Source organism: Momordica charantia (genome assembly GCF_013281855.1).
Source record: "Momordica charantia cultivar OHB3-1 chromosome 7 unlocalized genomic scaffold, Mcharantia_2.0 BLBB01000007.1, whole genome shotgun sequence".
Classification (NCBI taxonomy): domain Eukaryota; kingdom Viridiplantae; phylum Streptophyta; class Magnoliopsida; order Cucurbitales; family Cucurbitaceae; genus Momordica; species Momordica charantia.
The window spans coordinates 619,239-645,086 of NW_028275165.1; the positions used below are offsets into that span (position 1 = coordinate 619,239).

At 34.0% G+C, this 25,848-nt stretch overlaps 2 protein-coding genes across 4 annotated transcripts; both read left to right on the top strand.

Moving 5' to 3' along the window:
* Positions 1-254: 254 nt before the first annotated feature.
* LOC111022578 (uncharacterized) lies at positions 255-6,647 on the top strand. Of its 3 annotated transcripts, none has more exons than XM_088126732.1 (14): positions 255-578; positions 1,225-1,298; positions 1,577-1,654; positions 2,736-2,811; positions 3,659-3,723; positions 4,026-4,127; positions 4,329-4,418; positions 4,542-4,616; positions 4,704-4,736; positions 4,874-4,954; positions 5,392-5,454; positions 5,584-5,658; positions 6,024-6,107; positions 6,197-6,647. In XM_088126732.1, exons 1-14 carry the CDS (start codon positions 572-574, stop codon positions 6,392-6,394), a joined length of 1,101 nt encoding a protein of 366 aa, XP_087982858.1. In that variant the 5' UTR covers positions 255-571; the 3' UTR covers positions 6,395-6,647. The 3 variants fall into 3 exon arrangements, with proteins under 3 accessions (XP_087982858.1, XP_087982857.1, XP_087982856.1); XM_088126731.1 differs by having other exon boundaries at positions 255-567; XM_088126730.1 differs by lacking the exon at positions 255-578 and having other exon boundaries at positions 591-1,298.
* Positions 6,648-7,565: 918 nt separating this feature from the next.
* Positions 7,566-21,198, top strand: EMB2813 (DNA primase, large subunit family). Its single transcript, XM_022299754.2, has 20 exons — positions 7,566-7,765; positions 8,054-8,115; positions 8,192-8,295; positions 8,367-8,448; positions 8,540-8,599; positions 9,727-9,784; positions 10,444-10,463; positions 14,045-14,128; positions 14,216-14,280; positions 15,272-15,320; positions 15,405-15,452; positions 15,531-15,620; positions 15,768-15,827; positions 16,400-16,459; positions 16,829-16,903; positions 17,515-17,600; positions 19,377-19,470; positions 19,561-19,668; positions 20,553-20,610; positions 20,870-21,198. The coding sequence occupies exons 1-19, from the start codon at positions 7,633-7,635 to the stop codon at positions 20,568-20,570; spliced, it is 1,356 nt and encodes a 451-aa protein (XP_022155446.1). The 5' UTR covers positions 7,566-7,632; the 3' UTR covers positions 20,571-20,610; positions 20,870-21,198.
* The last annotated feature ends 4,650 nt before the right edge of the window (positions 21,199-25,848 follow it).

Below are 25,848 nucleotides of genomic sequence, written 5' to 3' on the forward strand. Positions count from 1 at the left end.
AATATCAATTTATCAGACCATAGATATATGTACATGTCCATACAAATTTTTGTTTTCTTGGGATGACAAATCTTTCCTTTTTTTTTTTTTTTCTTAGGGATTTTGAGACAACCAATCGATGGATATTTAATGATTCTAGTAATCAAAAGGAAAAAAAAAAGGAAAAGCCATATCCTAAATTAAAATTTGATGTACCAAAGAAAAAAGAAAAAACAATAATACTAATAAATAATAATAAAAGGGGGAAATTCGCAAATTCCAATTAGCATAGCACAATTTGATTTTTGCGAGGGTTCACCAATTCCCTTCTTGGCGAATAGGGTTGCTACGTTGCAGCTTGCAAGAGCTCGTCGATTCCTTGGGTGAAAATTTGCCACCGGCGGAGTCTCTTCGTTGTCCACCACCCACAATCCGCCGTCCCTACGCCGACCAAGATTTGATTTCTACCAACGTTCTGATGCTCAGCCACCACTGCGCCGAGTAGCCACTGCAGCATCACTCACACACACATCCTTGGCACTGCCATGGCGATTCCCTTCGGGAAGATCACCATTCTCGTTGGAGCTGGTTCATGCACAGTAAACTTAGTATTTTATTTATTTTTCGAGTTATTGAATGTGATATCGCTGTAATAGCTTGGTTGCTTGCTTGTGCTTCGTGGGGTAGGGGCGTTCGATGAATTAAAATTATAATTCTGATCGTAAAGGAAGGATGGTATACGGTCTCTTCGTGGGGTTTGGTTGGGGCGATGGGGTTTCTTCTGTGCCCGAGACCTTAGCATTGAGGTTATTTGTTAGCTTGAGGATTTTACAGAATGATCGAAGTATTTTATTGGTGAATTGGTGATTCTTTAATTTTCCCACGTCAAAGGTTCCATGGTGTGAATAATTTTTGTTTCTTTGATACGGGTGGAAGGACTATCTGTTAGAGTTTTTCATAAGTGTGTTACTCAATTTTTTACTCAGAGCTATCATGTGTCGTATTCGTGTCTGTATTCCATGGATTACCAAATTGTTTGACTGGTTGAACTTCGTGAAAGTATGAGTTCGAGTTTCAGAAGCTGAAAAATGAAGTGGAGTCCCTTTTGTGAATCGTGCTTTATGCCGTTTGGTGGCTGCTTTTTGCATCTGTGCAGAATACTATATTGTTTATGGAGCTGTTTGTCACGTATATATGAATTCTGGAAAGAATTGAGTGAAAATCACACATATTCTACTCTTTCAGGTATCGTTGGCTCAGTTCTGGCAAAAGAAGGACGCCTGCCATATGTATCCGATTTTGTCTCGGGTGCTTTTAAGGTATTCTTCTATTTGAAAACTTGCTTCTTAGTTCTTATTTCCGATGTATAGTAGAAATTTTTAGTTTTGGATTTTGTTTGAGACTTTCCAATTCACTACGAACTTTTTGATGAACTCCCGGTTAAGAGAGCGAGTGAGGTATGCACTGCATATTTGTCTTCCCTTCTGTCTACATACCTGTCAGCCAACCAGTATATTTTTCCCCTAACCTCTCCTTAATTGTTTATATTCCTGTTCATTTTTTATGTCTCAAATTTTCTGTTGGCTTCTATTAACAGATTGCTCTAAAGCGTATGAGTCGAGATGACTCTAGCACTTCAAAAAGCAAGCCTCGGAATGAATCTTTAATGGCTCAGGTGTGTTTCTTAAACTGGTTTATTGAATATAATGAATTTAATTTTTAGTTGTTTTGTACGATTGCTAATAGCTATGATCCTCAATGAAGGGAAATTTCCGACTGTTCTCTCTCTTTTCATTAATATTTTCCTTCAGATTTGAAATTCATCTCTATTCTAAGCTTCTTTCAGCAACCTTTTCACTGGCATATTTCTACGCGCTAACTTTATGATTTTTATTGAATAGATTCTGTTTTTTGTACCTTGTTAATGTTTACCATGTTTGCTTCTTACATATTCATGAAACTTTTACTCTTCAGATTTTATTTTGAAGTGGAAAATATTTGCACTAATAAAGCATGTTTAGGTTGCTGACTGTTCAACAACTGAATGGCTGGACAATTTTAAATTGGAGGGCAGGTTTTCATCTTGCGAAGAATCCAAAGATGTGCCTCTCACTGCAGCCATAACTTTAAACTTGAAACAGCTCATTATAACTTTCTTTATGTTTTCTTCAAACTTTCCTAAACCAAGAGGTTACTTGAGTGTCCCCGACACTAAAATGATAATTAGGTACCATAATGGCAATTTACGGCACATTCAAAATTGGATAGCTAGGAAAAGCAGAAGTATTCTGCTAATTTCGAAGTCCTATGATTACCCCTCAATTTTTTATCCATTAGTTTTTGTGAACATACATCTAGAAATGTATAATTTTTGTTGTACTGTTCTTTAATTGCTTTATTGTTTTCTTATGCGGGATCTGCAAGAACTCTAAAATCTAATTGTCTACTTTTATTGGTTTTTCATCCCTTCTCTATTGTTCCGTGGCTGATAATATTATTGCTTTTCGTAATTTCAATGGATGGTCTTCAAAGGAATCATACTTTATTTTGTTTTAATTTGAGTAAATTTTCTGAAAAGGTCAGTATCCACCTTATTTTGCAATATTTTATTTTTTTCTGTTGTTGCAACTTGAATATGTTTTACCATGATAATTTCATTTGCCAGTCACCTTATTATGTTCAAATTATTATTTTTGTTCCTTGAATGCCCCTGGACAAGGAAAGCAATTGGCTAAATGCATTTAACACATCTACAGGTAAAAAGCTTACAGCAGGAACTGCAAATGTTAGCATCAAATCGTTCAATGACAATTGTGACCAATGGCGGGACAGGTGTTGATGATGTTTCCTTGTTTGTTTCTTTAGATATTAATGTAGATAGCTTCATGGTTCTTTTATCATCAAATGTTTTTTGTTTTCCCTTTAGTTTTTTATTTTTAGAAGTTATTTCTAAAAAAAATATAAAAAACAACCGAGTTCCAACTTTGCAAATTAAAAATTCCCCTTGAAACATTTTTTTTGTTAATTATAACTTATAACGGAGGTTTATGTGACCTATGCCAACTGGGGTCCTTTGCAAATCTTGGGGATGCCTCAGCTCTCCTTTTTTTCCTCTTTGAGATATTAGTAAAAGTTTCCTTTCCTTAAAAAAACAGTTGAAGGCTTATCAGTAAGTTGGGTTGGCGTCAGTATATGATTTTGCCTGTTTAGAAGGATGTTTTTTCTGAAGATCCTGCTGCAGTTTTGTTTGAGAAGCATTTTCCTTTTTCTTATTGCTTTAAGAAGGTTTCAGTTTTCTATGTAAAGATATGGCAAGAAATTTCTAACCTAATGTTTACCCATGATGGCATTTTGTAACTTTTCTCTGATTAATTTTCTGTGTTTCTAGTTTTCTTTTAAGACATCTGTTAAGAAAACCTTAGGACGTCCATTGTTTAAGATTTTTAATTTATTATGTAATTGCTGCTGCCTTTATATAATGATTAATAATGAGTGCTTTCTGTGTAGATATAAATTGTGTGGTTGTTTGTATTATTATTTTGTTAATATCTAACTTAAATTTGAGGTGGCTATTAATTCACAATGAGACTTTCTTGTCAGCGACTGCATTTTATTTTTTTTGGTTTCATATTTCTTCTCTTTAATTTTCTTACCTCAATCTTCTTTTTTTGTATGCCAGGGGGTAGGAAATATGGCATTGTCATTCTTGTCGTTGTAGTAGGATATGGGGTCGTTTGGATTAAGGTAATTGTGTGGTTGGTTCGTTTGGGGCAAATTGTGCTGTGATAACATATTATATTCCCTGCTAAATTCAAAAGTTTAAAACAACAGTTAGGATATATTTAACCTTTGTAATATATTTTTACACCAAGTCTTGGTAATATTTTCCATAAAACCAAAATGGAATATTTTAGTGGTGTAGCACTAGCCTACAATTTCCTCTCCTTGATCCCATGTCGTATTTGAATGTGGATGTTGCAATTTACAATTGTTTGCCTCTTTAGAACCTTCTATCATATAATGACACAGTACAAGTATGTTTTCAGGGATGGAAACTTCCTGATATGATGTTTGCTACAAAGCGTAGTCTATCTGATGCTTGCAGTTCCGTTGCTAGGCAGCTTGAGAGTGTTTACTCATCCATTTCGGTAATATCTTATTGTCTCAATGTACTATTTATACATAACAGCATTTTTAACATAATTTTCGAGCTTGCAAGATGCTTTTGAAATCTCACATAAATGACTGAACTCTGAACCTTCAATGTCGATCAGATTTTATTAGGAAATTTTTGTTTATTTTCGGTGAATCAATGATTTAATTGCTTTCCCTGCTATGTGATTGTCCAGGCTACAAAACGGAATTTATCTTCAAAAATGGATCATGTGGACAAAAGTTTGGACGAATCTTTGGATCTCACTGCTGAGACACAAGAAAAGGCACGTAACTGAAAACCGAATGGTTTTTGCTAATAGTTAAAAGAATTGATTGTTTTTTTTTCTTATGATGGAAGGTTTAAATATCATTTACTGAAACTGAACTTTTTTTCTTTTGCCCTAAAGGTCTCAGAACTACGAGGTAAGTCAGATACTTTTGGCAGGGATATTAAATCCGTTCATCATGCAGTCCAGAATTTGGTAACTACTTTTCCTTTTATTATTTTTTCTTTATAATTTATCTCTAAACTTTGAATTGAAGACTGACCCGTTCCTTGTATGTTTTAGGAAAATAAACTTTGGAGTTTTGAAGAAAAGCAGGTGAACCTTCTTTTCTATACAGTTTCATTGCAATATTTTGTTTAATGTTTATATTGTTTTACTGCAATTCCCAGCACATGTAGACACCTTCGAAATTGGTGTTTTATGATTGTTTTGCCTTTTGATTCTTTGCTTAGGACCTAACAAATGAAGGTGTTAGGAGATTGTGTAATTATGCTTGGAACATGGAGAATCGAAGGACCACGGAACGTGTACAGGCATGCATCAAACCCCTTATTTTTCTTTCAAATAAACCCTTTTTTTGGGGGGGGGGGGGGTGGTTCTTGCATCTCTTGTGGTAGAAATTTAAACTTCCTCTAGTCATCGATTTGAGAAAAATGTGGGTGATTTGGGATGAATGCAACACCAGGATCTTTCAAGACAAAGAAAAGACTATGGAAGGCCTTTTTGATGTAATCCTTTTTATGGCTCTTCATTGGTGCAAAAAATGAACACCCCTTTAGTCATTACAGTTTAAATTCTCTCCTATCCAATTGGAGAAGATTTTTATACTCCTTTTGTAACATTTCATATCATCAATAAAATTGTTTCCTATCCAAAACATTTACAATTGCATCAATGAGATCTGAAAGTACAACTCTTCAAATACATACAAATATTTACATTCTTTTTAATGTTATTGTGGATTTTGCAGGCAATTCCTTCTAGTTCCTCTCGGCCTTCTCTTGAACTCCCTCCAACAACACCTTCACCAAAGGTAATTGAGCATCTACCTGTCGCTTTGATAATGATTTTATGAAATACTATCAGAATGGTGATAGATAGGCTTAGAGATCACAACTTGATTGTGCATACTCTCGCTATTTAATTTTCTGATCCTTGTCAGCAAAATCGGCCATTGCCGATTGGTTTTTCACCAGAAGCGCTGTCTCCCTCCGAATCTAATCCTTCTCCGAACCAGGTTAGTTAATTTTACCCATGCAAGAGATAATAGTTTTTGTTTTTTGAAACAACTACCCCAGGGGCTATGGGGATTACCTTATTTTGGATATTAAAATTGCTTTTAGACAACCGGATCAGGCGGTAGTCTCAAACGAGAGATTAGTCGAGGTACTTGTAAGCTACTAACGTCAAGAAAAAAGAAACACCATTTTCTCACTTACCTATGTGAAAGGCTTGTTCAGTTGTATGCTTAGATTTTTATCTGATCAGGTTTTTTCTTGTGTTTTATTGAAGAGAGAGAGCACATTATGAGTTTGGCTTGTGTCTATTATGCTGTCATAACTTACCAAAATAATCTCCCTTTTCGCTATAATTGAATCTCAGGTTCAACGGCAATCCCTCCAAAGTGCTGAATCTCAGATTCAACCGCGATCCCTCCAAAGTGCCGTCTCGGACCCTGGCTTGATGGTTGTCCTACACTCCAAATTCGTTTCGTAACGTCGATATCAATACAGTCATCTATAAGTTTCTAACTACTGTTTGTGTATGCCTGGCAGTTAAATGGAGCTACGATTGTAAACACGCCATCGAGCAGCAGCAGCATCGATAAAACACCCAATGGTAGCAGCAGTACATCGGATTCCCCCAAGAGCGAGGTCGGGAATCCCGGTCTTTCTGGACTCGGATTTCTTACCAGAACGAGGAGCGCGATGAGTGCAGTGTTCCGGCAGGCTCGCCCGAGTATTCAATCCTGAGGAGACCTTTCTTTTGCCGGTACTGTGAGGACTTTTGTTATATAGCTAAAGCTAGAAGTTGCCCAGCCCAGATGAAGAAGATATCGTATAGCTTCTGGTGGGTACAGAATTTTGTAGTTATGATTATAAAGCTTTTCTTTTTCTTTTGCTTCTTTTTAGGTTCTAAGTGGTTATCTTATTTTTTGTCTTACGTTAATAAAATGCTCTAAATTGTAATGTTATTGGTGGTGGATTCTGAAGCCTTTTCATTTCAGGGTTTCTTTGTGCTTAATCTAGTTTTGGTTCTTAATCTTTTTTAATAATTATAATTTTTTATTATGAGTATGTTAAATATTTCATTATATTATATCGATAGTCGTATTTTATATGTATTTAGTTTTTATTTTATTTTAATATAGTTAATATATTATTGTTTAAATATAACTAAGTTAAAATTAAAATTACTTTTAATTGTTTTTGTTATTTCAATTTAATTAACTTAAAAGTAAAATACATTCTTTAGGTTAAATTAACCATATATTTGTGCTTATTAATATTTGTTTTTTTAAACACGTTGTGCTTATTTTTATATGATAAAATTTAAAATGAATATCATACAAAAGCTAATTTAAAAATAAAAAACAATTCCTTTAATATTAGCTAATTTAAAATTAAATTTATGTATTCACCTTTTCTTTTAAAATAAATCTAATTTATTTATTTTTGGGATAAATGACTCTTTATTTTAAATTCACCCATCGAAAATTATATATCTTTTTAAAATAACATTATTTAAATACAGATAAAAGAGAATAATAATTAAAAATAATTTTGTTCACCTAAAAGTTAAACATCAAGTTTTAAGTATTTAATTACTTTATCGAATTTAACAATTTAAGTATTGCATTCTTAAATTTATTTTATATCAACATATAACAACATACATAAAACTAATTAAATTCATTTCATGCGTAACTCACAATGTACAACTTATTGTTTGAAGATATATGCTAGTACCGTGGAACTATGCTCACCTTGGTAAGCTGATTTAAATATTACATAGGATAGTTTTTGTTCTTATTTTTACGCTAATCGGTTGGACCGGATGTGGACCAAACCGGGTCGAACCGACCTATGCACCACCCCTGCGTTTCCCGCCATTTTACGACTGTTGTCGGGTTTTAGCGCGTTTTCGTTTTGGGTATTGAACTCCACAAATTCTCAGTTTCAGTAGCAAAGATCAAGATCGAGAGACCGCCATGGAACCATTTCGTTCTCACAGGAAATCTTCCACAAACGCCACCCCCACCACCCTTCCTGTCTACCGTTCTTTTCCTCCTCTCGAATTCGATCTTTATGATTTCGAGCTTTACGCCATAGATCGCATCCGAGGTTCTCGCTTCTAATTTCTATTTCTTAATGAAGATTTCGCGTTCTGTTTCTTTATCTGGACCCAGGGATTATTGTCTTTTAGGATTTTGAGCAATTTTGAAGCAGGTCGAGTGATGCAATTTAGTTTAGGTTACATACTAAATTACATGGTTGGATGAATAATTGATCGAAGATTTTTATCCCTGACACGTTTCGTAAACTAAGTGGTGGTGGTAACCACTCCCATATCAATGTTTGTAGTTTCATTGTTAAGATGTGGTCTTGACCTGCTACCATTGTCTAGCGCAGTTCTTAAAGGGATCTCTGATGGGTTATCTCGAGGAAAGAGACCTGAAGAGATGGAAAAATTGGTGAGATTGTATTTTCTTCACGGGTTCCATGTTATATTTCTAACTTTCTTTTATTTTTCTTTTTCACATTGCGCAGGTTAGAGAATTGCGGAAAACACACATGAAACACCCACAGGCATCTGAGGAGGTGAACAAGGATATAATATCTCACTTTGTTCTGCGCCTTGTGTACTGTAGAACGTAAGTTTACTTCTTTCTCTACCATAATTTCTGCACAGCTTTTGTTTACCATTATTTTGACTTGGTTTTAGGGAGGAGTTGAGAAAATGGTTTCTTTCTATGGAAACTATGCTATTCCGATACCGCTTTCTTTCCGAAAGTCTTGAATCCCAGGTAAACATATGGCCCATTCCTTAGTGCCTTGTTTCCAATGTCCCAATTTAGAGATGGGCTTAATGTACATTATTTGCTGCTGGGTTTTCAGAAGTTGATCTTTTCAGAGCTTGGCCTCTCATATAAAGCAATCAGTAACGTAGAATTTGAGGTAATTTATATCTAGTTAAATTTCATTGGCTATAATGTCAAACATTCATTTATTTTGATGAGAAATTTCATTGATATGACGAAATATACAAAAAAGGGGGAAGAAAAAGAGATCCCCAAGAGGAAGAGGGTTGCAAAAGGGCCCTCCAAATCATCAAAATGTCAATTTATCTTTGACGTGAGAAGGTAGATATACAGCATTTGCATCAGCTTAGGGCCATAACCAAGACTCCATCAAAGAACCTATTATAAGGCTGAAGCTGAAAGATGCCATTGAATATCCTGTTGTTCCTCTCCCTCCATTGGTTCCAAAGGAAAGCCTTGATGAAGTAGTTTATTGATCTCTTTATTCTTTCTGAAAGGATGCCCCACCAGAAAGTATTGTAGCATAATGCTGATGTCATTGTGCTAGGGGGGTTTGCCAACCAAAAGAGAATATATAAGATGAAGTTCCAGAGTCTGCTTGCAAACTTACGAGATTATAAGATGCCCCTGGGTATCTTCTGCCTTTTAACACACAATACACCAGTTTGGTGAAATTGCAACGGAGAGCCTTTTTTGGATGATTTCATGGGTGCTTACAGCTTTGTGATTAAGCTCCCTGAAGAAAAAAATTGTTTTCCTGAAAATTTGTCACTCCACATGTTGTCACAATAGGATGAGTTTTGAGGGGTGGCTCCTTAGGGTATTGGCTGTCTGCTCTTCGATTGGGCTGAACGGGTGTACAGTGGGGCAATTACTAATTCTTAAAACTAGCATTCTTAAGAGGAGGGTGGAAAAGGGAGGAAAGCTCTCAGTTCCTGCCTTTCTTTCTATTATTTTTCTAGTGCAATTTTGGATACTTAAACAATTGGTTCTTTTTTTTTTTTGTCTTAGCTTAAATCTCCCTAATCATGGACTTCACCTTAAACTGATTTGTGGGATCAGCCATACCCATTTGTCTGTCATAGAGGCAGGGGAGAGATTGGGTAAAATTTGGTCATGATGGAATATTTGTATTTACAGTACCTCCCCAGGCTATTGCTTGTACAAATTGATGGAATCTTCTTAGCTTGTAAAATGTATTATGCTTTTCTTTCTACTCCATGAGTTTTCTTCTAAGCAACTTCAATATTTTTCTTCTTATAGGCTGTAAAGGACAAATTGGTTCAAGTTGCTCGGTTGATTGGACAGACTGTACCTAGTGGTAAGAATGGACAACTCATTAACAGACTACAGTTTTCATCTTCATGCTCATACAATTCATCGATTGTACGGTAATTGTTGAGAATATATTGAAAATATTGAATATACCCTAATTTATTAGTTTAAGATTTTGAATTTGGTGGTAATGTACCTCACCTATCAAGTTAAGATTTTAGGTTTAAGGGTGATCCAATAACATATGAAAAATTTATTAGGTTTAGGAGTTTGTGTCATTGACCAATTTTGTTCTTTTTCATAAATCAATGAAAAGTTCGTATCTTGTTAAAAAGAAAAAATAACGTATGAAAAATTTAATTTAGGCTTGTACGGTTTAATTAGTTTGGGTCTCTTATTATTTTTGGTTTTGTCTCTATGCGGCTGGTTGACTATTGTTAAGTTAGCAAATTGGATTTTGTTCTTCTTGATTCTATCTTTCTATTTCTCTCTCATTTCCCCTTCCCCTTTGTTTCTATCTGTTCCCTTTAGTGGCATGTGTCAACTGTATATCTATACTTGTTATATTACTTTAATAGCAACACTTTCAATTATCTTTTGGTTTGTGCCTCAAAAAGAGTTGAGTGCACACCTATACCACACTTAATTATCTATTATGATTTATCATTGTTACTTATGTTTATCTCCTTTTTTCTCTTTTTACAGCTGATGCAATATACTTTAAGGTATGTAGTTTATTTAATTAGATAGTTATCTTAATATGTATGTCAATTGTAGTCCCCAAGGGTCAGCTTGGTTGGTAAGGGCTTGGGGTCTCTTGGTCATATTGGCTTAGAGGTCTCAAATTCGAACCTTCCTGTGAGCTAATACCAAAAATCTTTGATGTCTCCTAGTTATATATAAAGAAACATATGTATGTCGATTGCTATTTAAGTATGTTATTGAATATATTTTATTTTAGTTTTGGAAGTGGATGTAGAAATGAATATTTTGATGTCCATGTGAACTGTAGATATGAGATCATTTATTTTTCGATTGTATCAAGATTCAATCTTTTCTCAGTCGAAAATTGTGAAATGTCTGATGCTAAGCATTAACCATTGCATCTATTGTAACTCAAGGAAAGGGAAAAATTTCTCAAATAGATGGATTATTTTCCTAAAATCTGTCGGGAAAATGAAAAACTGCCCTGACAGGCGGATAATTTTAGTAAGATCTGTTGAGAACTTGAAATGTTTTCTGTCATGTGGATGGGAGAATATATTTGCACATGGATACATCCAAACATGTATGGATTATTGGTGTAAAATCATGGACTTTAATCACACCTTTATTCTTTGGAATCAAGCATATGTAGGTTTTGTTGGTCTTTTTGTTGATAATGCCATTTTTGAGACGTCTTGAAAGACCCTAATCAGATACGTTTTAGTGGTGTTTTAAGCCTTTTTCAAGAATTCTCCAGTAAAACCATATGGACTTAGGGCTTTTTGTGTTCCTAACTGCAGGGTTGCATTTAGAATTTTTGATTCTTCAAAGTGCCTCTCAAGCCAGTTTGCTAACTCTATTGATAGGCAGCCACAAAGCTCCCTCTATTAATTACAAACCTTTCATCTTCATCTCTTTATGTAAGGGGGAGAGAAAGCCCAGAATTTCTTGTTGAATCTCTTCTTGCTTTGAAAACAATACATCCCTTCTGCTCAACAAGGTTGATATGTAACCATCATGGGCCCAAAGGGGCTAGGGTAAAATGAGAGGGAATGAGTTCAAACCCCATGATGGTCACCTACCTTAAGAATTAATTCCTATGTGTGTTTTGACACCAAATGTTGTAAGGTCAAGCGCTGCCACATAAGATTAGTCGAGGTGCGCGCAAGCTGACCCGAACACTCACGGATAATAAAAAAAAGGGTTGAAATGGAATTTTTACTAGCCCGATGAGAAGCCCATATGTGGAAAAACTTAAAGTTCATGTCACCTTCTTTCAACCACTTTAATTTAATTCTCTCTCCATATTGGCCTCTCCTTCATAATTAGTCACTTAAAGCTTTAAGTTTAGCATTTTCCTTTAACCTTTTTGGCTGGGAGGATTCTTCTAAGATATCAAGACTATTTATCTTCAAAGATGAGGATGCTTTTTCCTCCCTTATGTCACCAAAAAATGTACTATGGAAGTTATAGTCTTTGGATGGTCCATTTGTTTGGTAGGAGGGAATTAATTCATATGACAAAGTTGAGTATATGGGGGAGCTTCTGTGCACCACGACTAATCTCATAGGATAACTATCTAACCCTACTATATTTGTTGCCTAGAAAACTCGTAGGGTAATAAACCTAAATAGGTGACCACCATGATTTGAACCAAGTCCTTTATTTTTTTCATTGGCCATATTGACTACTAGGTCAACCCAGGGTGGTTTGCACATGATAAAGTTCAATGGAGAAATCTTTAAATTTTCTATCTCTTGAATAGTGCATAGCCTTTTGGATGATGTAACATCACAATGGTATTCTCTAGTAATATTAAAGACATAGGCAATCAATGGAATTGTGGCCCTTTTATCCTTGATTGGGATTTCTGTGTTACTTTGGGGAGGAGAGATTCTTGTCTTTGGGACTAGTGCTTTTGAAAGCTTCTATTGTAGATCTTTTTCTCCACTACTTGGGTAATCTCTCTCCGACTAGTAACCCCATGTTTTGTTTGTCGTGGAAGGTCAAAATTTCAAAGAAGGTGACTTTTTATTTTTTTGATCTTACGACAGGTCTTTTTGGTAGAGTTAATATCCTGGATTGTGTTTGGAGGAGATCTCCCTGCTTGGTAGGGCCACAATGTTGTATCCTCCGTAGGGGTGGCTGAGGAATTTGACCACCTTATGTGGAGCTGTGATCCGCGTTTTGCTATGGAGTTGGTTTTTTCTTAGACTTTCAGTTTTCGTTTGGCTTGGCCTAGAGGATGTAATTTGATGGTGGAGTTCCTCCTCCATTTGTCCTTTCGGGGAAATGGTTGTTTCTTTTGGCTTGCTAGTTTTGTGCTATACTTTGGACCCTTTGAGTTGAGAGAAATAATAGAACTTTTAGAGGGGTGGAGAGACCTTGGGAGGAGGTTTGGTCCCTTGTTAGATTTCATGTCTCTCTCGGCCTCGTGCGTAAAATCTTTTGTAAGTACCCTTTAGGTCTTATTTTGCTTGGTTGGATCCCATTTTTTTTAGTTTGGCTCCTTTTGGGCTGTATCTTTCTTTTGTTTGCCCTTGAATTCTTTCATTTTTTTTTTCTCAATGAAAGTATGGTTTATCATAAAAAGAAAGTCTAGATAGTCCATTTTTTTGGTGGGAGGGAATTAGTGCACGTGATGAAGTTCAATGCAAAAATCTTTCAATTTCCTCATTCTTGGCACAACTTCAATCTCTTTTGGTTGGAGAATATGATTTTTGGCAGCAACTTAAATTTTGCCCCGTCTCTTTTTTTTTTAATGGAAGTGGGGGTTCATGTGTTAGTCATTTCCTTGGATTTTCAAAGTGCAGCAAGGTTATCGAAAAGAATCTTCTTGGAGTTTCAAGTCTTTTTGTTCATGGATTCTTATTCCTCTTCTGCAGAGGTTTGGTTTCTTCTCAGAGAGTTAGAGTCACTTCTAATCTTCCATCGTTTCCATCGTTTTTTTTAGGTTCCTGTGGCGGTTCTTGGCCTATATTGATTTTCATTCTTATCTATGGTTGTAATGCTCTTTTTTAAGATTCTGTTTTGTTTTGTTTCGTTTATTTTTTTTTTCTCTTTTTTCTCTTACTCCTTTGGGAGGTGTGTATCCTTGAAATTTTATTCGTTTCATATATCAATGAAAAATTGTTTCTTGTTTAAAAAAAGAAAAAACAAAAACAAAAAAAGATTTCTTATCCCTTGAGTTGCATTGCGTGTAGGCTTTTGTATGATTTAACATCATAGTGGTATTCGCTAGTAATGTTACACACATTTTTGTTCAATGTGTTGTGGGAGCTCGAGAAGAATTGAAGAATCTTACAACTTATGGGCATGTTATGGAATTTTGGGATCTTATTCTTTCTCTTGCCTCCTTTTGGAGTTCTCTCCCTAAAGGTTTCTAAAATTGTTCTGTTTGTAATATGGCGGCCAAAGTTCTTTTGTGTCCCTTGGCTTGGTAAGTCGGATGCCATCTCTTCCTGCCAGTGCGTGTTTAATTTTTTAAACTTCCATATGATTACTATCATTGAATTTTATGTTCCTACAAAAATAAAAGAAAATTCAGCTTGTTGGAGATTATTTCTTTTTTCCTAATTCTTTTCTACCTTATCTTATGAAGGTACCATGGGAAGAAGTTCCAGAACTAGTGGCTGGTCGAAAGGTATATCTCCATAAAGGACAGGCATATATTGCTACTAATCAGGTTAATATTATGCTTATATATATACATTCAATTTTATGCACTTGATCCTAAAAAGTTATTTCTAATTTTCCTCCATATAACTCTCAGGTGGTTTCCCTTGTTACAACGCAATTCCGCAGCTTTCTATCAAAGGCCCTGAGTTTGACAAACAGGTTGTTAAAGAAAGCTTGAACTGCAAACTGGATTATGTTAGATTAGATTTAATTTTCCAGAGCCGGCAGTCATTTAATTTTCATTTTGATTATGAAGCTTTAGAAGCAATGTTTCAAAAGGATTTTGAGGCTTACGCCTTGAGGCTCTCAGCCTCGAGGCAAGGATTTAACTTCTAGCCTTGATACTTACGTTTTCTTTAGACTATTAGAGGCTTGCACTTCTCATGAAGAGACTTATGGCTCTAAGAAGTCACACTGAGGCTTCATGTAATGATTAGAAGACTGTTATTAATTTACCTATTTTTTTTAGAACAAGAAACAATTTTTCATTTAATATAAGAAAAATGTCAAGATACAAACCCCCAGAGGATGAAAGAAAAAGAGAAACAGAACAAAAAAAATCCAAGCTCAAATAGGAGCAATACAAATATATTGGAAGATATAGAATAATCAAACCCAAGAGCCATCGTTGAACAGCATTCTTCTGTAGGCTGGACCCCGAGTGTGCCCTTTTTATTAACTTGTCCAATTTTTTAAAAATATAAATATTTCTATGTATGGAATGCTAATACAAACAGTAGTTGTGACAATTCAATCTATTACTAGTTTTACTCTCTAGATTGAGAAACTGAAGACAAAAGTTTATAGAATAAATCAATCCTATCAATAATAATAGTAATGATATTAAGGATATCATTTTACAATTTTTATTTAAGTGGCAATTGACAGATGACTTTTTATTTGTTATTTTATATTTTTTTATAAATAATTTTATATAACTATTATGTTTAGCAATACCTTATCAAACAAATTTTGGATTGGTATAATCTTTTAATTAAAATTGAGGCTTACGCCTCATATTGCATCGAGGCTAGAGAAAAAACCTAAAGGCCGCCTTTAGCTTTTGTGAAATATTGTTTGGAAGATCTAAGTACATGATGAAAATTGCATTTTTTATTAATCTCTAAAAGGTTATAAATCTTATTTGCAGGAAATGGACATCTACAGTAAGAGAACAAGAGAACAATCGGTTGGCCCCTGTGAGTATTAATCATAATCAGCTATGTGTATGGTAAAGAAAAGTTAAACTCCGTGGCCCTTGACATATTGTAAATGCTTTATAGATCGTAGAAGCCCTTTGCACTAGCTACCTGGGTCCTGACTACTCACAGGTAATTTATTTATTGAAGTGGCTACTTTACCACATGATGTAATCTGATATGGATCTACGTTGCTTATTATCTCCCCAGCCAAGAGAGTATGGTGATATATCAATAAAAGACATTGACCAAGTAGCTAAAAGTTCATTTCCTCTTTGTATGCGGCACCTATTTGAAAAGGTAAGAAGACTGGTCACAATGGCCATATAAATCTCTAGAAGTTTTTCTTCTTATTTTTCCTCCTATTTCTTCATGTTGGTGGTACATAATATTCAATATGTTGATCTGTTCTTTTTCATTTATTTATTTTATTTTACTCATGTTCAGCTGAAAGAAGATCATCATTTGAAGCATGGAGGGAGAATGCAATTAGGTCTCTTTCTCAAGGTTGTACAATGTACTTTTGCTGATCTGAGATGCTTACGCTTGTACATAATTCTTGTTTTTCTCTGTTTTGTATATCTTGTACATGCATTACTAGGAATATGGTAGTTTGAAGCGTGGGATGCAAATTAATTTATCTTGTTTTTTCTACATTGATGAAGAGCTGAATTGTTGTTAGATATGAAATTGCGTACATACAGATATAGACAAGAAACAATGAAGTTCATCGATGAGAGGAATAGTGTTCATGTTCCTCTATCCCCCTTTATCGCTTGGTTAAAACTCTCTTAATGGATGTGAAATGAGTATATCATCTATTTTTGTTACAATTTGATAAGAAAATGCAGTTTAATTTAGATGACCGATGACGTTTATATACGAGGAGAATCAACAATCATGAATAAATAATATGTTGTTGATTGAAGTATGATTAGTGTTGCTGATAGTAAGTATTAATCTGCAATGCTCCTCTTATTGTTGGTATGAAGTCTTTCTATTTTTATGCTTCAATTCTCAATGACAGCTTGGCTTCTCACAATTATTTATTTTTTTATGTTTTAATTCTTCACATGCAGGGTGTTGGTTTGAAGCTTGATGATGCCCTTGCTTTCTGGAAAGCTGAGTTATCCCAGAAAGTAAGCATAACAATACTCATTTCTGTAACTTAAAATGCTAATTCCTATGCCACCATTCTCCACCGAGGAAATCTGTAGTTACTATTCATTTATTTTTATGTTAGAGTTAGCCTCTATATAATTGTCCCAATTATTGCAATAAACAGCATTGCGTATGTTTGAGTTCTCTCTCTTGATTTCTATTTCTATTATTCTCTCTTCTATTTATTTTCCTTCATTTATCGTCACTCTGTATTATTTTATCTGTTATATTCTTGTATATGATTACATCCTAAATTTGATTATTATATTTTTATTTCGTCTTAGCCCTGTCCCGACAGATCATATTCACAATAATTGATAGCTACTGCTTTATCCCTTCTATTGTAGGTTGGTGCTGAGAAGTTTGACAAAGAATATGCATACGGTATTAGGCATAATTATGGAAAAGAAGGCAAGAGAGTGGTAAGAGCTGTAACCTTTGGGAAGTCCTTAAGGTGTAGATTTGTTTTTGAAATAAGAAAATTTTTAAGATGTAGAATTAGTAGGGTCAACTTTACGTAGATTTTTATTTTAGGAATCTTCAAATATTTTAGTATATTTTTGACATTTATAATGGTCTATTTTTGTAGGATGTGATTTAATTGTCTTGTTGTGTTTTGATTTTGCCCATGTCATTGTCCTAATAGTACTGCTACAATCAGCATTGTGTAGTTTTGAGTTTCTCTCTCGTTTGTACCTATAGTTTTCCCATTCTCTCTTCTATATCTTATCTATGCCTTGCATCAGACCTATTATGTTGTTGGCATATTCTAAGCTTGTCAAAATTAAATACTAAAATAGCTAGTAATGTAGTATGGGAACATTTTCCAGTAATGTTTCTTTATTTTGACTTTTTGGAGATAAAAATCCTTTGACTCGTAGTTGTCCACACATATTTCAATGGACTTTTGTTCTGTGATTTATTTATATCATCATCCGATATTTACATTTTTACTTTTTGTGTGTTAGAACTATTAGAGTAACTTGCCAATTTCTATGTAGAATTATGATCTATCTCCTATCTGAAACACTAGGATTACTCGCCTTATTCCTGTCAAAAAGTCATCCAATCATCACCTGGTGTTGGAGATCATCATGGATGCCCATATAGACATTTCAGGTATGCTTTCTATATATATAAAGGAACTGTGTTTTGTTTTCTATCACAGGTCATTTTTATTATAAAGTGATATACCTTTAATTTGAAACATTAGAAAAGGGGGGAATAGAGGAGGTTTAGAGTAGCAACAAGAACGGTTAGCAAACTAAGTTAATTAGTCAGGCTGAGGGCTGTTTGGACTTTTGGTGCATGATTCTGTTAGTAAGGATTCTATTAGAAGCACATGAAAATAAGGGGAAAAAGAGACAGTAGGGAGGAAGAGGGGGTTAATTTTCTTGCTATTTTGGTAGGGAGAGCTTTCTGATTGGCCCCCTATTAAGAATGTGTACGCCAGGAAGAAGAGAGCACGTGCGGCATGAGGTTGAGCCATTTTGTGGGCTCGAGTTAGTTATGGTAGAGGCTATTTTGGGAATATGTGTGCTTGTGTATACGGCTGAGAGAGAGAGAGGGTATGCTAAGTTGTTAGTGAGAAGTAATGGATGCATAGCAAGCTCTCGAATTCTCCCTTAGCTTTATAATTATCTCTTTGAATATCAACAATATAGGAGTGGTTCCTATCATTTCTGGTATCATTGCAGTAGGTTCTGGGGAAGGTTACTACAAAAAAGATGGAAAGTCGTGTTGAAGCAGTAAAAGAGGTCTCTGGAGCTGTTACCGTCAGGACATGGCTTTGTTGAAATGTGCCTGATGCTGGTAGCGATTATCCAACACTTGGATGTGCAAGGGCGTTCTAGAGAGGATAAGGGAAAGGCTCTCACTGTGGATCCACCGAAAATAGTAGTTGGTGATTGAGCTAATACGACTTGGAGCGTCAACTCAAATCAAATGAGTAATGCATTGGCACATGTGTTCGACTTCAGGTTGAGGGCGTTCTAGAGAGGATAAGGGAAAGGCTCTCACCGAAAAACCTTACCAATTAGGCTGGAACCTTGTGGAAGAGAGAGATGAAAGCATTCTTCCTTGAGAAATCCTATTTCCTCTATGTTAACTTGATAATCATTTCGTTTTTACTTTCCTCAAGAAACTTCATGTATTTCACAAAGTAGAAGGTTTCCCAACATAAGTACCAGCATGTTAGATATTGATTCAAAGTTCAGACAAATATGTGATTCTTGTCATCCGGGAGCTACTTGATGAATTCTATGGGCTAACAGTTTCCAAATTAGAGTTGAATAATTATAGTAAAACTATCAAAAGGAAGGATGTCTCTAAAAAATATATTTAGACCCATAACTTTCTACTCATGCTCTTTGGACTAACCTTCCAAACAATCTCTTAAATGCTCATGGATAAGGTTTTAAGCCATATTTTAGGAAGCCTGTGCTCATGTTCTTTGACGAAAGAGCATATCCAACATTTGGAAATTATTCTAGATGAGTTACAGGAAGCAACAATTATAAGAAAGCCTCAAGAAATGTGCTTTATTGAGGCATGGGATGTAATATTTGGACAACATTATTTCAAAAGGCAGGAGAGTGCTGACCAATATAGCAGTCCATAATGCTAAAAATAGAAGACGATGGGGTACCCTTAAATTTTGTTAAGGTTATGACAGCATTACGGCCCCTGAAAGAGAAAACAAAGGATCAATTTAGTTGGAATGAGTGGGTTCCAACAGTTGATGAGTTCTGTAATTCTTTTTTTTTTTGGCATATAATCATATTACAGTGGAGTGTCTCATCAAAATTCTAAGAAAAGGTTGCAATACGACATGAAAGTTACACTGTACTTGCAGTTTTTTTCCCTCTTTGCTTGACATATCGATTCTGTTAACAGTGAAGACAACTTAAGAGCAGCCCTTGGTAAAATGGGAGTAAATAATCGGACAATGGAAGATATAGTGGACAAAGTGCGAAATAGACATTATCAGGTTCTCAATTTACTTGCTGACTCTTAATTTTTTCAAATTTATCATATTAATATTGGGAATAATATTGATGGTTTTCTCATTTATCTTTAGTTGGCATGCACCTTGGCATTTGAATCGACCCATGGCTCATCATGTGATGCCGGGATCAATCATCCGAACCAGTATTTCACTGATAGTCAAAAAATCCTGCAATCTAAGGTAGATCACAATTGCTTTAATTTTTCTAGTGTGTATACTATACTATGTTATCTTGTTTAGTTGATAGTATCATTGGTGTCACACGAACACCAATTTTTATGTTATCTATTGCAGATTCAATAGCACATACTCAATTTTTATGCTATTGTGCACTGTAGGTTGAATTGGAGTTACTAATTACTATGTGTTGCTCCTATATCTTATCATGTAGTAACTTTTATGCTTTCTTGTATTGGCATGATGAATTGTGTTACTATATGCTGTCATATCGTCCTTGTGAGAGTTTTAGTGATATCTAATGGGTTTGTGAATTTTCAATTGTGTCTAAAAGACCCTAACTTATTAGACATTTTTTTTTAAAAATTCGCAGGTCAGAAAAGTCGTGACCCTATTAAATACAAAATTCAAGTTTGTATCGAATAGGCTCATAAATTTAAAAAATTACCAAATAAGTCAGGGACCTATTAAGCTTTTCTAAAGCCCAGGAACTTATTAAATACAAAATTGGAAATTTAGGGACATATTAAAACAACTTTGAAAGCTCAGCAATTAAACTTTTAATTTAACATTTATTTTATTACTCAGTGAAATTATCCAGGTGCATTTAGGGACATCATCAATATTTTGGTCTTGACCTTCGCCGCTATGCCAAGAAATACTGGTCTTTGAGATGTTCTCCGGTGGAATGTTAACTTACTGTCTTTATTGCTTCTTCGCACAAATTAAAGGCCTAGAGTTTATTGTGCGTACCAAGTTGTATTGCTTAGCTAACCATTACCAAAGTTGGGACTGAAGAGATCTTGTTTTAGGCTGAAGTTCTAACAGCTGTTACCAATGAAGACAATTCAAAGTTGAAACTTAATACTTGCATTTGTTATTTGCAGAACAATTCAACAGCCTAGAGAGCACCTCAAGAAGTGGGAATCTAGTTAGGACTTCCAGGTTTGTCCTTTCTGCTACCTATGTTTTTCCTACCTTTTTGTGGCACTTGGGAAGTTGTCATAATAGTTCAAATTGGTTCAAACGAAAGTTCCTCATCAAGATCTCTAACCTTAAATCTTCATCAATTTAGCTCTATCAACCTTTTATGTGAAGTTTTCAAACTGGTTTTTGTGGTATTCTCAGTTTGTTGCAACGATTGAGAACTTTTTTTTTTGGGGGAGGTTTTTGATGTTTAGATGGTTCGTAAACATTTGTGCAGAGCTATGTTGGAAGAGGTCTTATATACCACCCTCACTTTTGGGATAGAGAGTTGGCTCTTTGGCGTGCTGCTTTCTTGTGGTCTTGTGGAACATTTGGCTTGAGAGAAATAGGAAGGTCTTTAATTAGAAGGAAAGTTCTTGGGGGGAAGTTTGGACCTCGGTCGGTCCCATACCTCCCTTTTTGTTTCTAGTAGTTAGGAATTTAGCGATGCTTCTTTCTCTCCTTGAACTGGAGTCCCTTTCTGTAATTTATCTCTAGTCTTTTATTAGCATTTTTTTACTCCGTCTGGCTTCTATATATATATATATATATTATTCTTTTTTTGCATTGCCTTCGTGTACTATTTCATTAATCAACGAAAGTTGTTTGCTTCATATAAAATAGATAATATAAATTGGTTCAAACCAGTTTTGCTCAATAGAGTGATGAGCTCCATTCCCTATATTTCTTTGTTGCCTAGAGCTCTTGTAAGATGCATTAGCCTCTTTGCCACAATTTTTCACACATTTGAAATGCTTATTTCAAATTTAGTTCATCACATCATTCTCAATCATAGTTTGAATAAATTAGGAAAAATGATTAATTCACCACTCACTTGATAAAGAATGCATGGGCTTTCTACTTATATATTTCAATCTGTCCATCTACTTTTAGACTAAAATAATAATATTTATTACTATTAAATATTGATGGGACATTGCTTTAGAAACGTTGTATAGTTTCTTAATCATGTTCTTTTTTCTTTTTCTTTTTTTTTTTTGAGTAATTAATCATGTTCTTTGCCTGCAAGGTGACAATTGCTGTGGGTTAATGCAGTCAAATCTATTATTTATGAAATTTGGTTCAAGCATAATCAAAGAATTTTTAGAATTTTTATAATAGTAGCGATTTTCGGTGTTTTGATTTATCCAAATTGAAAGCTTCACAATGTTGTTCTCTATTAATTGTGGTGCTTTCATGTCCTATAGTTTAGTGTATTTCATTTTTTGTTTGTCACTCTCGAAGTTTGTTTCCTTGAATAAAAATGATCGTGTAATACGAAAGTTTTAACTCTTCCACTTTGTAGTAGAATGATGATTACTTGACTTGAGTTACGTTCGTTTTTCTTTTGTTGGGATTTCTTTTTTTATTTTAATATAATTTGTAAAATCCAACATTTGACTGATGAAGTAAAACCACAATGTATTGTCTCTCCACAATGCAGAATCTATCCGTCATTTGTTCCTACGAACCTGCTTGGGCCTGTTTGTCAATGTTGCTGTTTATTATTTTTTGTTCTTAGTTTTAAAACCTAAGTATTTAATAATTATTTATGTTTATTGTTTCTCATTTTTAGAAACATTCTCAAAATTATATAGAAATTTTAAAAACAAGAAAACAAGTTTTTTATTCATTTTTATTTTTTCTAATTTGTTCCAAAATAAAAATAAAAATATAGTTTTATCATTCTTGAATCCATAGGCATTGGGGGCAAGTAATTTTATTTTTCTTCATTAAAAAGAAGAAAATAGAAATAAGAAATGAAAACGTTAGCAAGTGGGTCCTACACTGCTTGTTTGCTCATAAAAGTTGGAATTTCTCCTCAATTATTTTGACATCGTCCCAAGGGTATAGAGAAGGTCTTCATCAATTACTCTCCGGCTGGTGGTTAAAAGAAACTCTACGTTGGAGCTGGGCGATTCGATTCCGTTCATAATTATTGTACTTCATATTGTTGTTTCAAGTTCATTATTGACTAAAAGGTAGGATTGACATTGACGAGCATATTAACGTAGTCTCAAATTAGTTAGAAATAGAGATCTTAGAAAGGTAAGTAGAAGTCGATGAAACTTTTCGAGTAGAATGTAAAAATAAAGTTATGTGGGCTTAGGCTGAAAAGGTACGATATTGTAGAAATATCGGCTTCTTGTCCTAATAAAATGTAGAGCATGTTGCAATTTATCATTTTAACACTCTTCAGGTTGAGCTGCCAGGAGAAGAAAAGAAGAATCAACTCTTACTTTGCCAGGTATTTTGGCTTGATATATATTCTACATTTTAGGTTGCTGTGCTACTGAGATTTAACTAGTAAGAATGAAATGCAAACCATAATGGCCTAGTGATTATGAAGGGCTAATTATAGAATGTTTCAGTATCCATAAAAGATTAAATTTACTTTAATCCACTAGCTTAAGTTTTTAGGTTCGATAAATGATTTAACATGGTACCGGAACAGGAGGTTTTGCAGTTAAATCCTTATAATATATAATAATAATAATAATAATAATAATTATTATTATTATTATTATTTTGGCTTGATATTCTACCCTATATGTTGCTGCGCCATTGAGATTTAATTATTATTATTGTTAATTTTTTTAGGAAAAAATTGAGATTAATTAGTGATTATCAAGGGCCAATGAAAAAAAAATAAAGAGAATGTTAAGGAATCCATAACAGCGGACAACCAAATGTAGTAGGATCAAACAGTTATTCTACGATATTAGTCGAAGTTTGTGCAAACTGGTTCAAACATGGAGGACGTGAAAGTTGTTAGGTAGAGGAAAAGATGTTCCTAGAATGGCATATATGTGCGTAATGATGAAGCATAGTTTAGAATAGAGGGAAAATGTTGGGAGAATTCTTTCTAAAAGGAGGGAAGAATTAAAGTAAGAGAGCAATGTTGGACCACTTTGTAAGCAGATGGGTTTAATGAAAACTTCTCCAAAGTCTTCCTAATTTTTAATCAACTGGGCCCCACCTCACCCCTCCCCCCTTTAAATAAAATAACTCACTCCTTCAAAAAGTTGTTTATAGTTCTCGAGTAAGATGAAAAGTTTTATCTTGCTACCGTCTCGTATCCCGCGTTCTATTTTGGTCTCTGAAATTTCAAGACTGGTCTCTTTTAGTCGGTCAACTTTCGAACCATAACTATTTTAGTCTTAGCTATTTTATTTTTGGTTTTAAGTACTATTTTGATCCATGTACTTCCAAAATTTTAAAGATTAAAACATTTATTTTTTTATTAAAATTTTTAGCATCATACTTCACTCACTAAATTTAATTTCTTGAAATGTAGTTATAAATTTGTAAACTGTATACAAATTGTGTTAAAATTTTACAAATAAGGACCAAGATAATCACATTATATAAATATAAGGATCATAACAAACGTTTTGAAAGTATTTAGATTAAAATGAACAAAAGTTAAAAGTATATACATCAATACGGATGTTTTGAGAGTAAATGACCGAAAGGAACCAAAGCCGAAAGTACATCGATCCAAATAAAAATAGTATTAAAACCTTAATTTTTCTACCTCATATTTGCTCGCCCAACATTTGCCTTTAGTATGGATTTACGTTAATACACACTCAAATCTCATTATCAATTTGTTAAAATCAAGATAAACAAGGATATATATTTTTTTTTTCCAATTTTTATTTTTTAGTTTAAAGATCAAAATAAAAATTTTGAAAATTTAGGAAAAAAATGGAACGGACCAAAATAGGATTTAATTTAAATTATTTATTATTATTTATTTTTTTTTGTCTTTCTTTTAGGTTATGCAAACAAAGTGGTCTGAATGATAATTCAAGAACTCTCTAACACAGATTTCAATTTCCTTTCAAGAAATTTCACTACGTTAAGGATGATATGTTACTTGTCTTGTCTTGTGCTTTTTATTTTGTTACATTCTAAAACCATGTATGTATTATGTAATAGTACTATTTTTGTAATTTTCCTATTATTTTTTATTGAAATATAGCCATAACTTTACACTAAAGAGTCTCCTGTCTGTATAGAATTTGTATTAAAATTTTTGCAAATATGGACCAAAATGAATGTTTTGAAAGTATAGAGACTAAGATGAATCCAAGTTTAAATTACATAAACTAAAATAGACATTTTGAAAGTAGAGGGGAGAACCAAGTTGAAAATACAATAAACAATAATAATATTTTAATCAAATTAATGCTATTATATTTTTTAGTTTTCATACTTCAGCTTAAGACTGTAAAAATATTTGATAAATAGGGATGTGGTATAAAAAAAAAAAAAGAAGAAAAATTGCATATTTTTTTACAGTAGCCGCATATTTGGGGATTTAGGATTGGAAAAGATTTAATCTCCATCACAAGATTGTTTTTTTCCCTTTCCAATACATAAGTTAAACGTGTGTTTTGTACATTTTGTGTGCATAAGATATCGAGGCACCTGTTGGGATAAAATTATGGTACCAATCTACTTGAAATAAGTTCAAAGAAGTAACATAAATTGTGGGTACTTTGGACTGGACCACACAACTAGACCACACCAGACCCAATCAGAACAAGATAATCTGACTAAACTAGATCCTACTAGGGCTGGATCACTCGACCAAGACCAGACCACCCAATTAAATCTGGCCAAAGGTCGAACCATCTGGTCAAGTCAATCCACTTGAATCAACCTAAAGAGGCTCCTATAAATAAGAACATGCTACCAAAGAGTTGGGAACAACCCTAGTAAACCTAACAAGAAGTTGATCCTATTTCAATGGGAAACTTGACGAGTTGGTCTGCCTACACATCTTGTCGCTATGACTGATTGAACTATAATTCCAAAAAAATTAGGTGTACAACCTAAACTTATTATATTTTTTCTAAAAAGAATCAACAGAAATTGAAAAGTAACAATAGCAAGTTATCGTGCAACCTAATTTTTGCTATTTTCAACTGATTTCTCTTTGTTAACTTCATCAAAGTGTATTGAGTTTAACACCACATCGGTATGTAGATCTATTATGTGGTGTAAGTTTTCGTCAAAACATTCAACTACATAACTCATATTCAAATCCTGCATCGATAAAAACATATCACTATGAACAAATATTGGTAGAAAATCATGGAAATTAAGAAACTAATACAAATTACGTCATTGGACATATAACTATTTTACACTTGAACATGTTATAAATTTTATTATTGTATTTATATTCATATTGATAACTTTTTT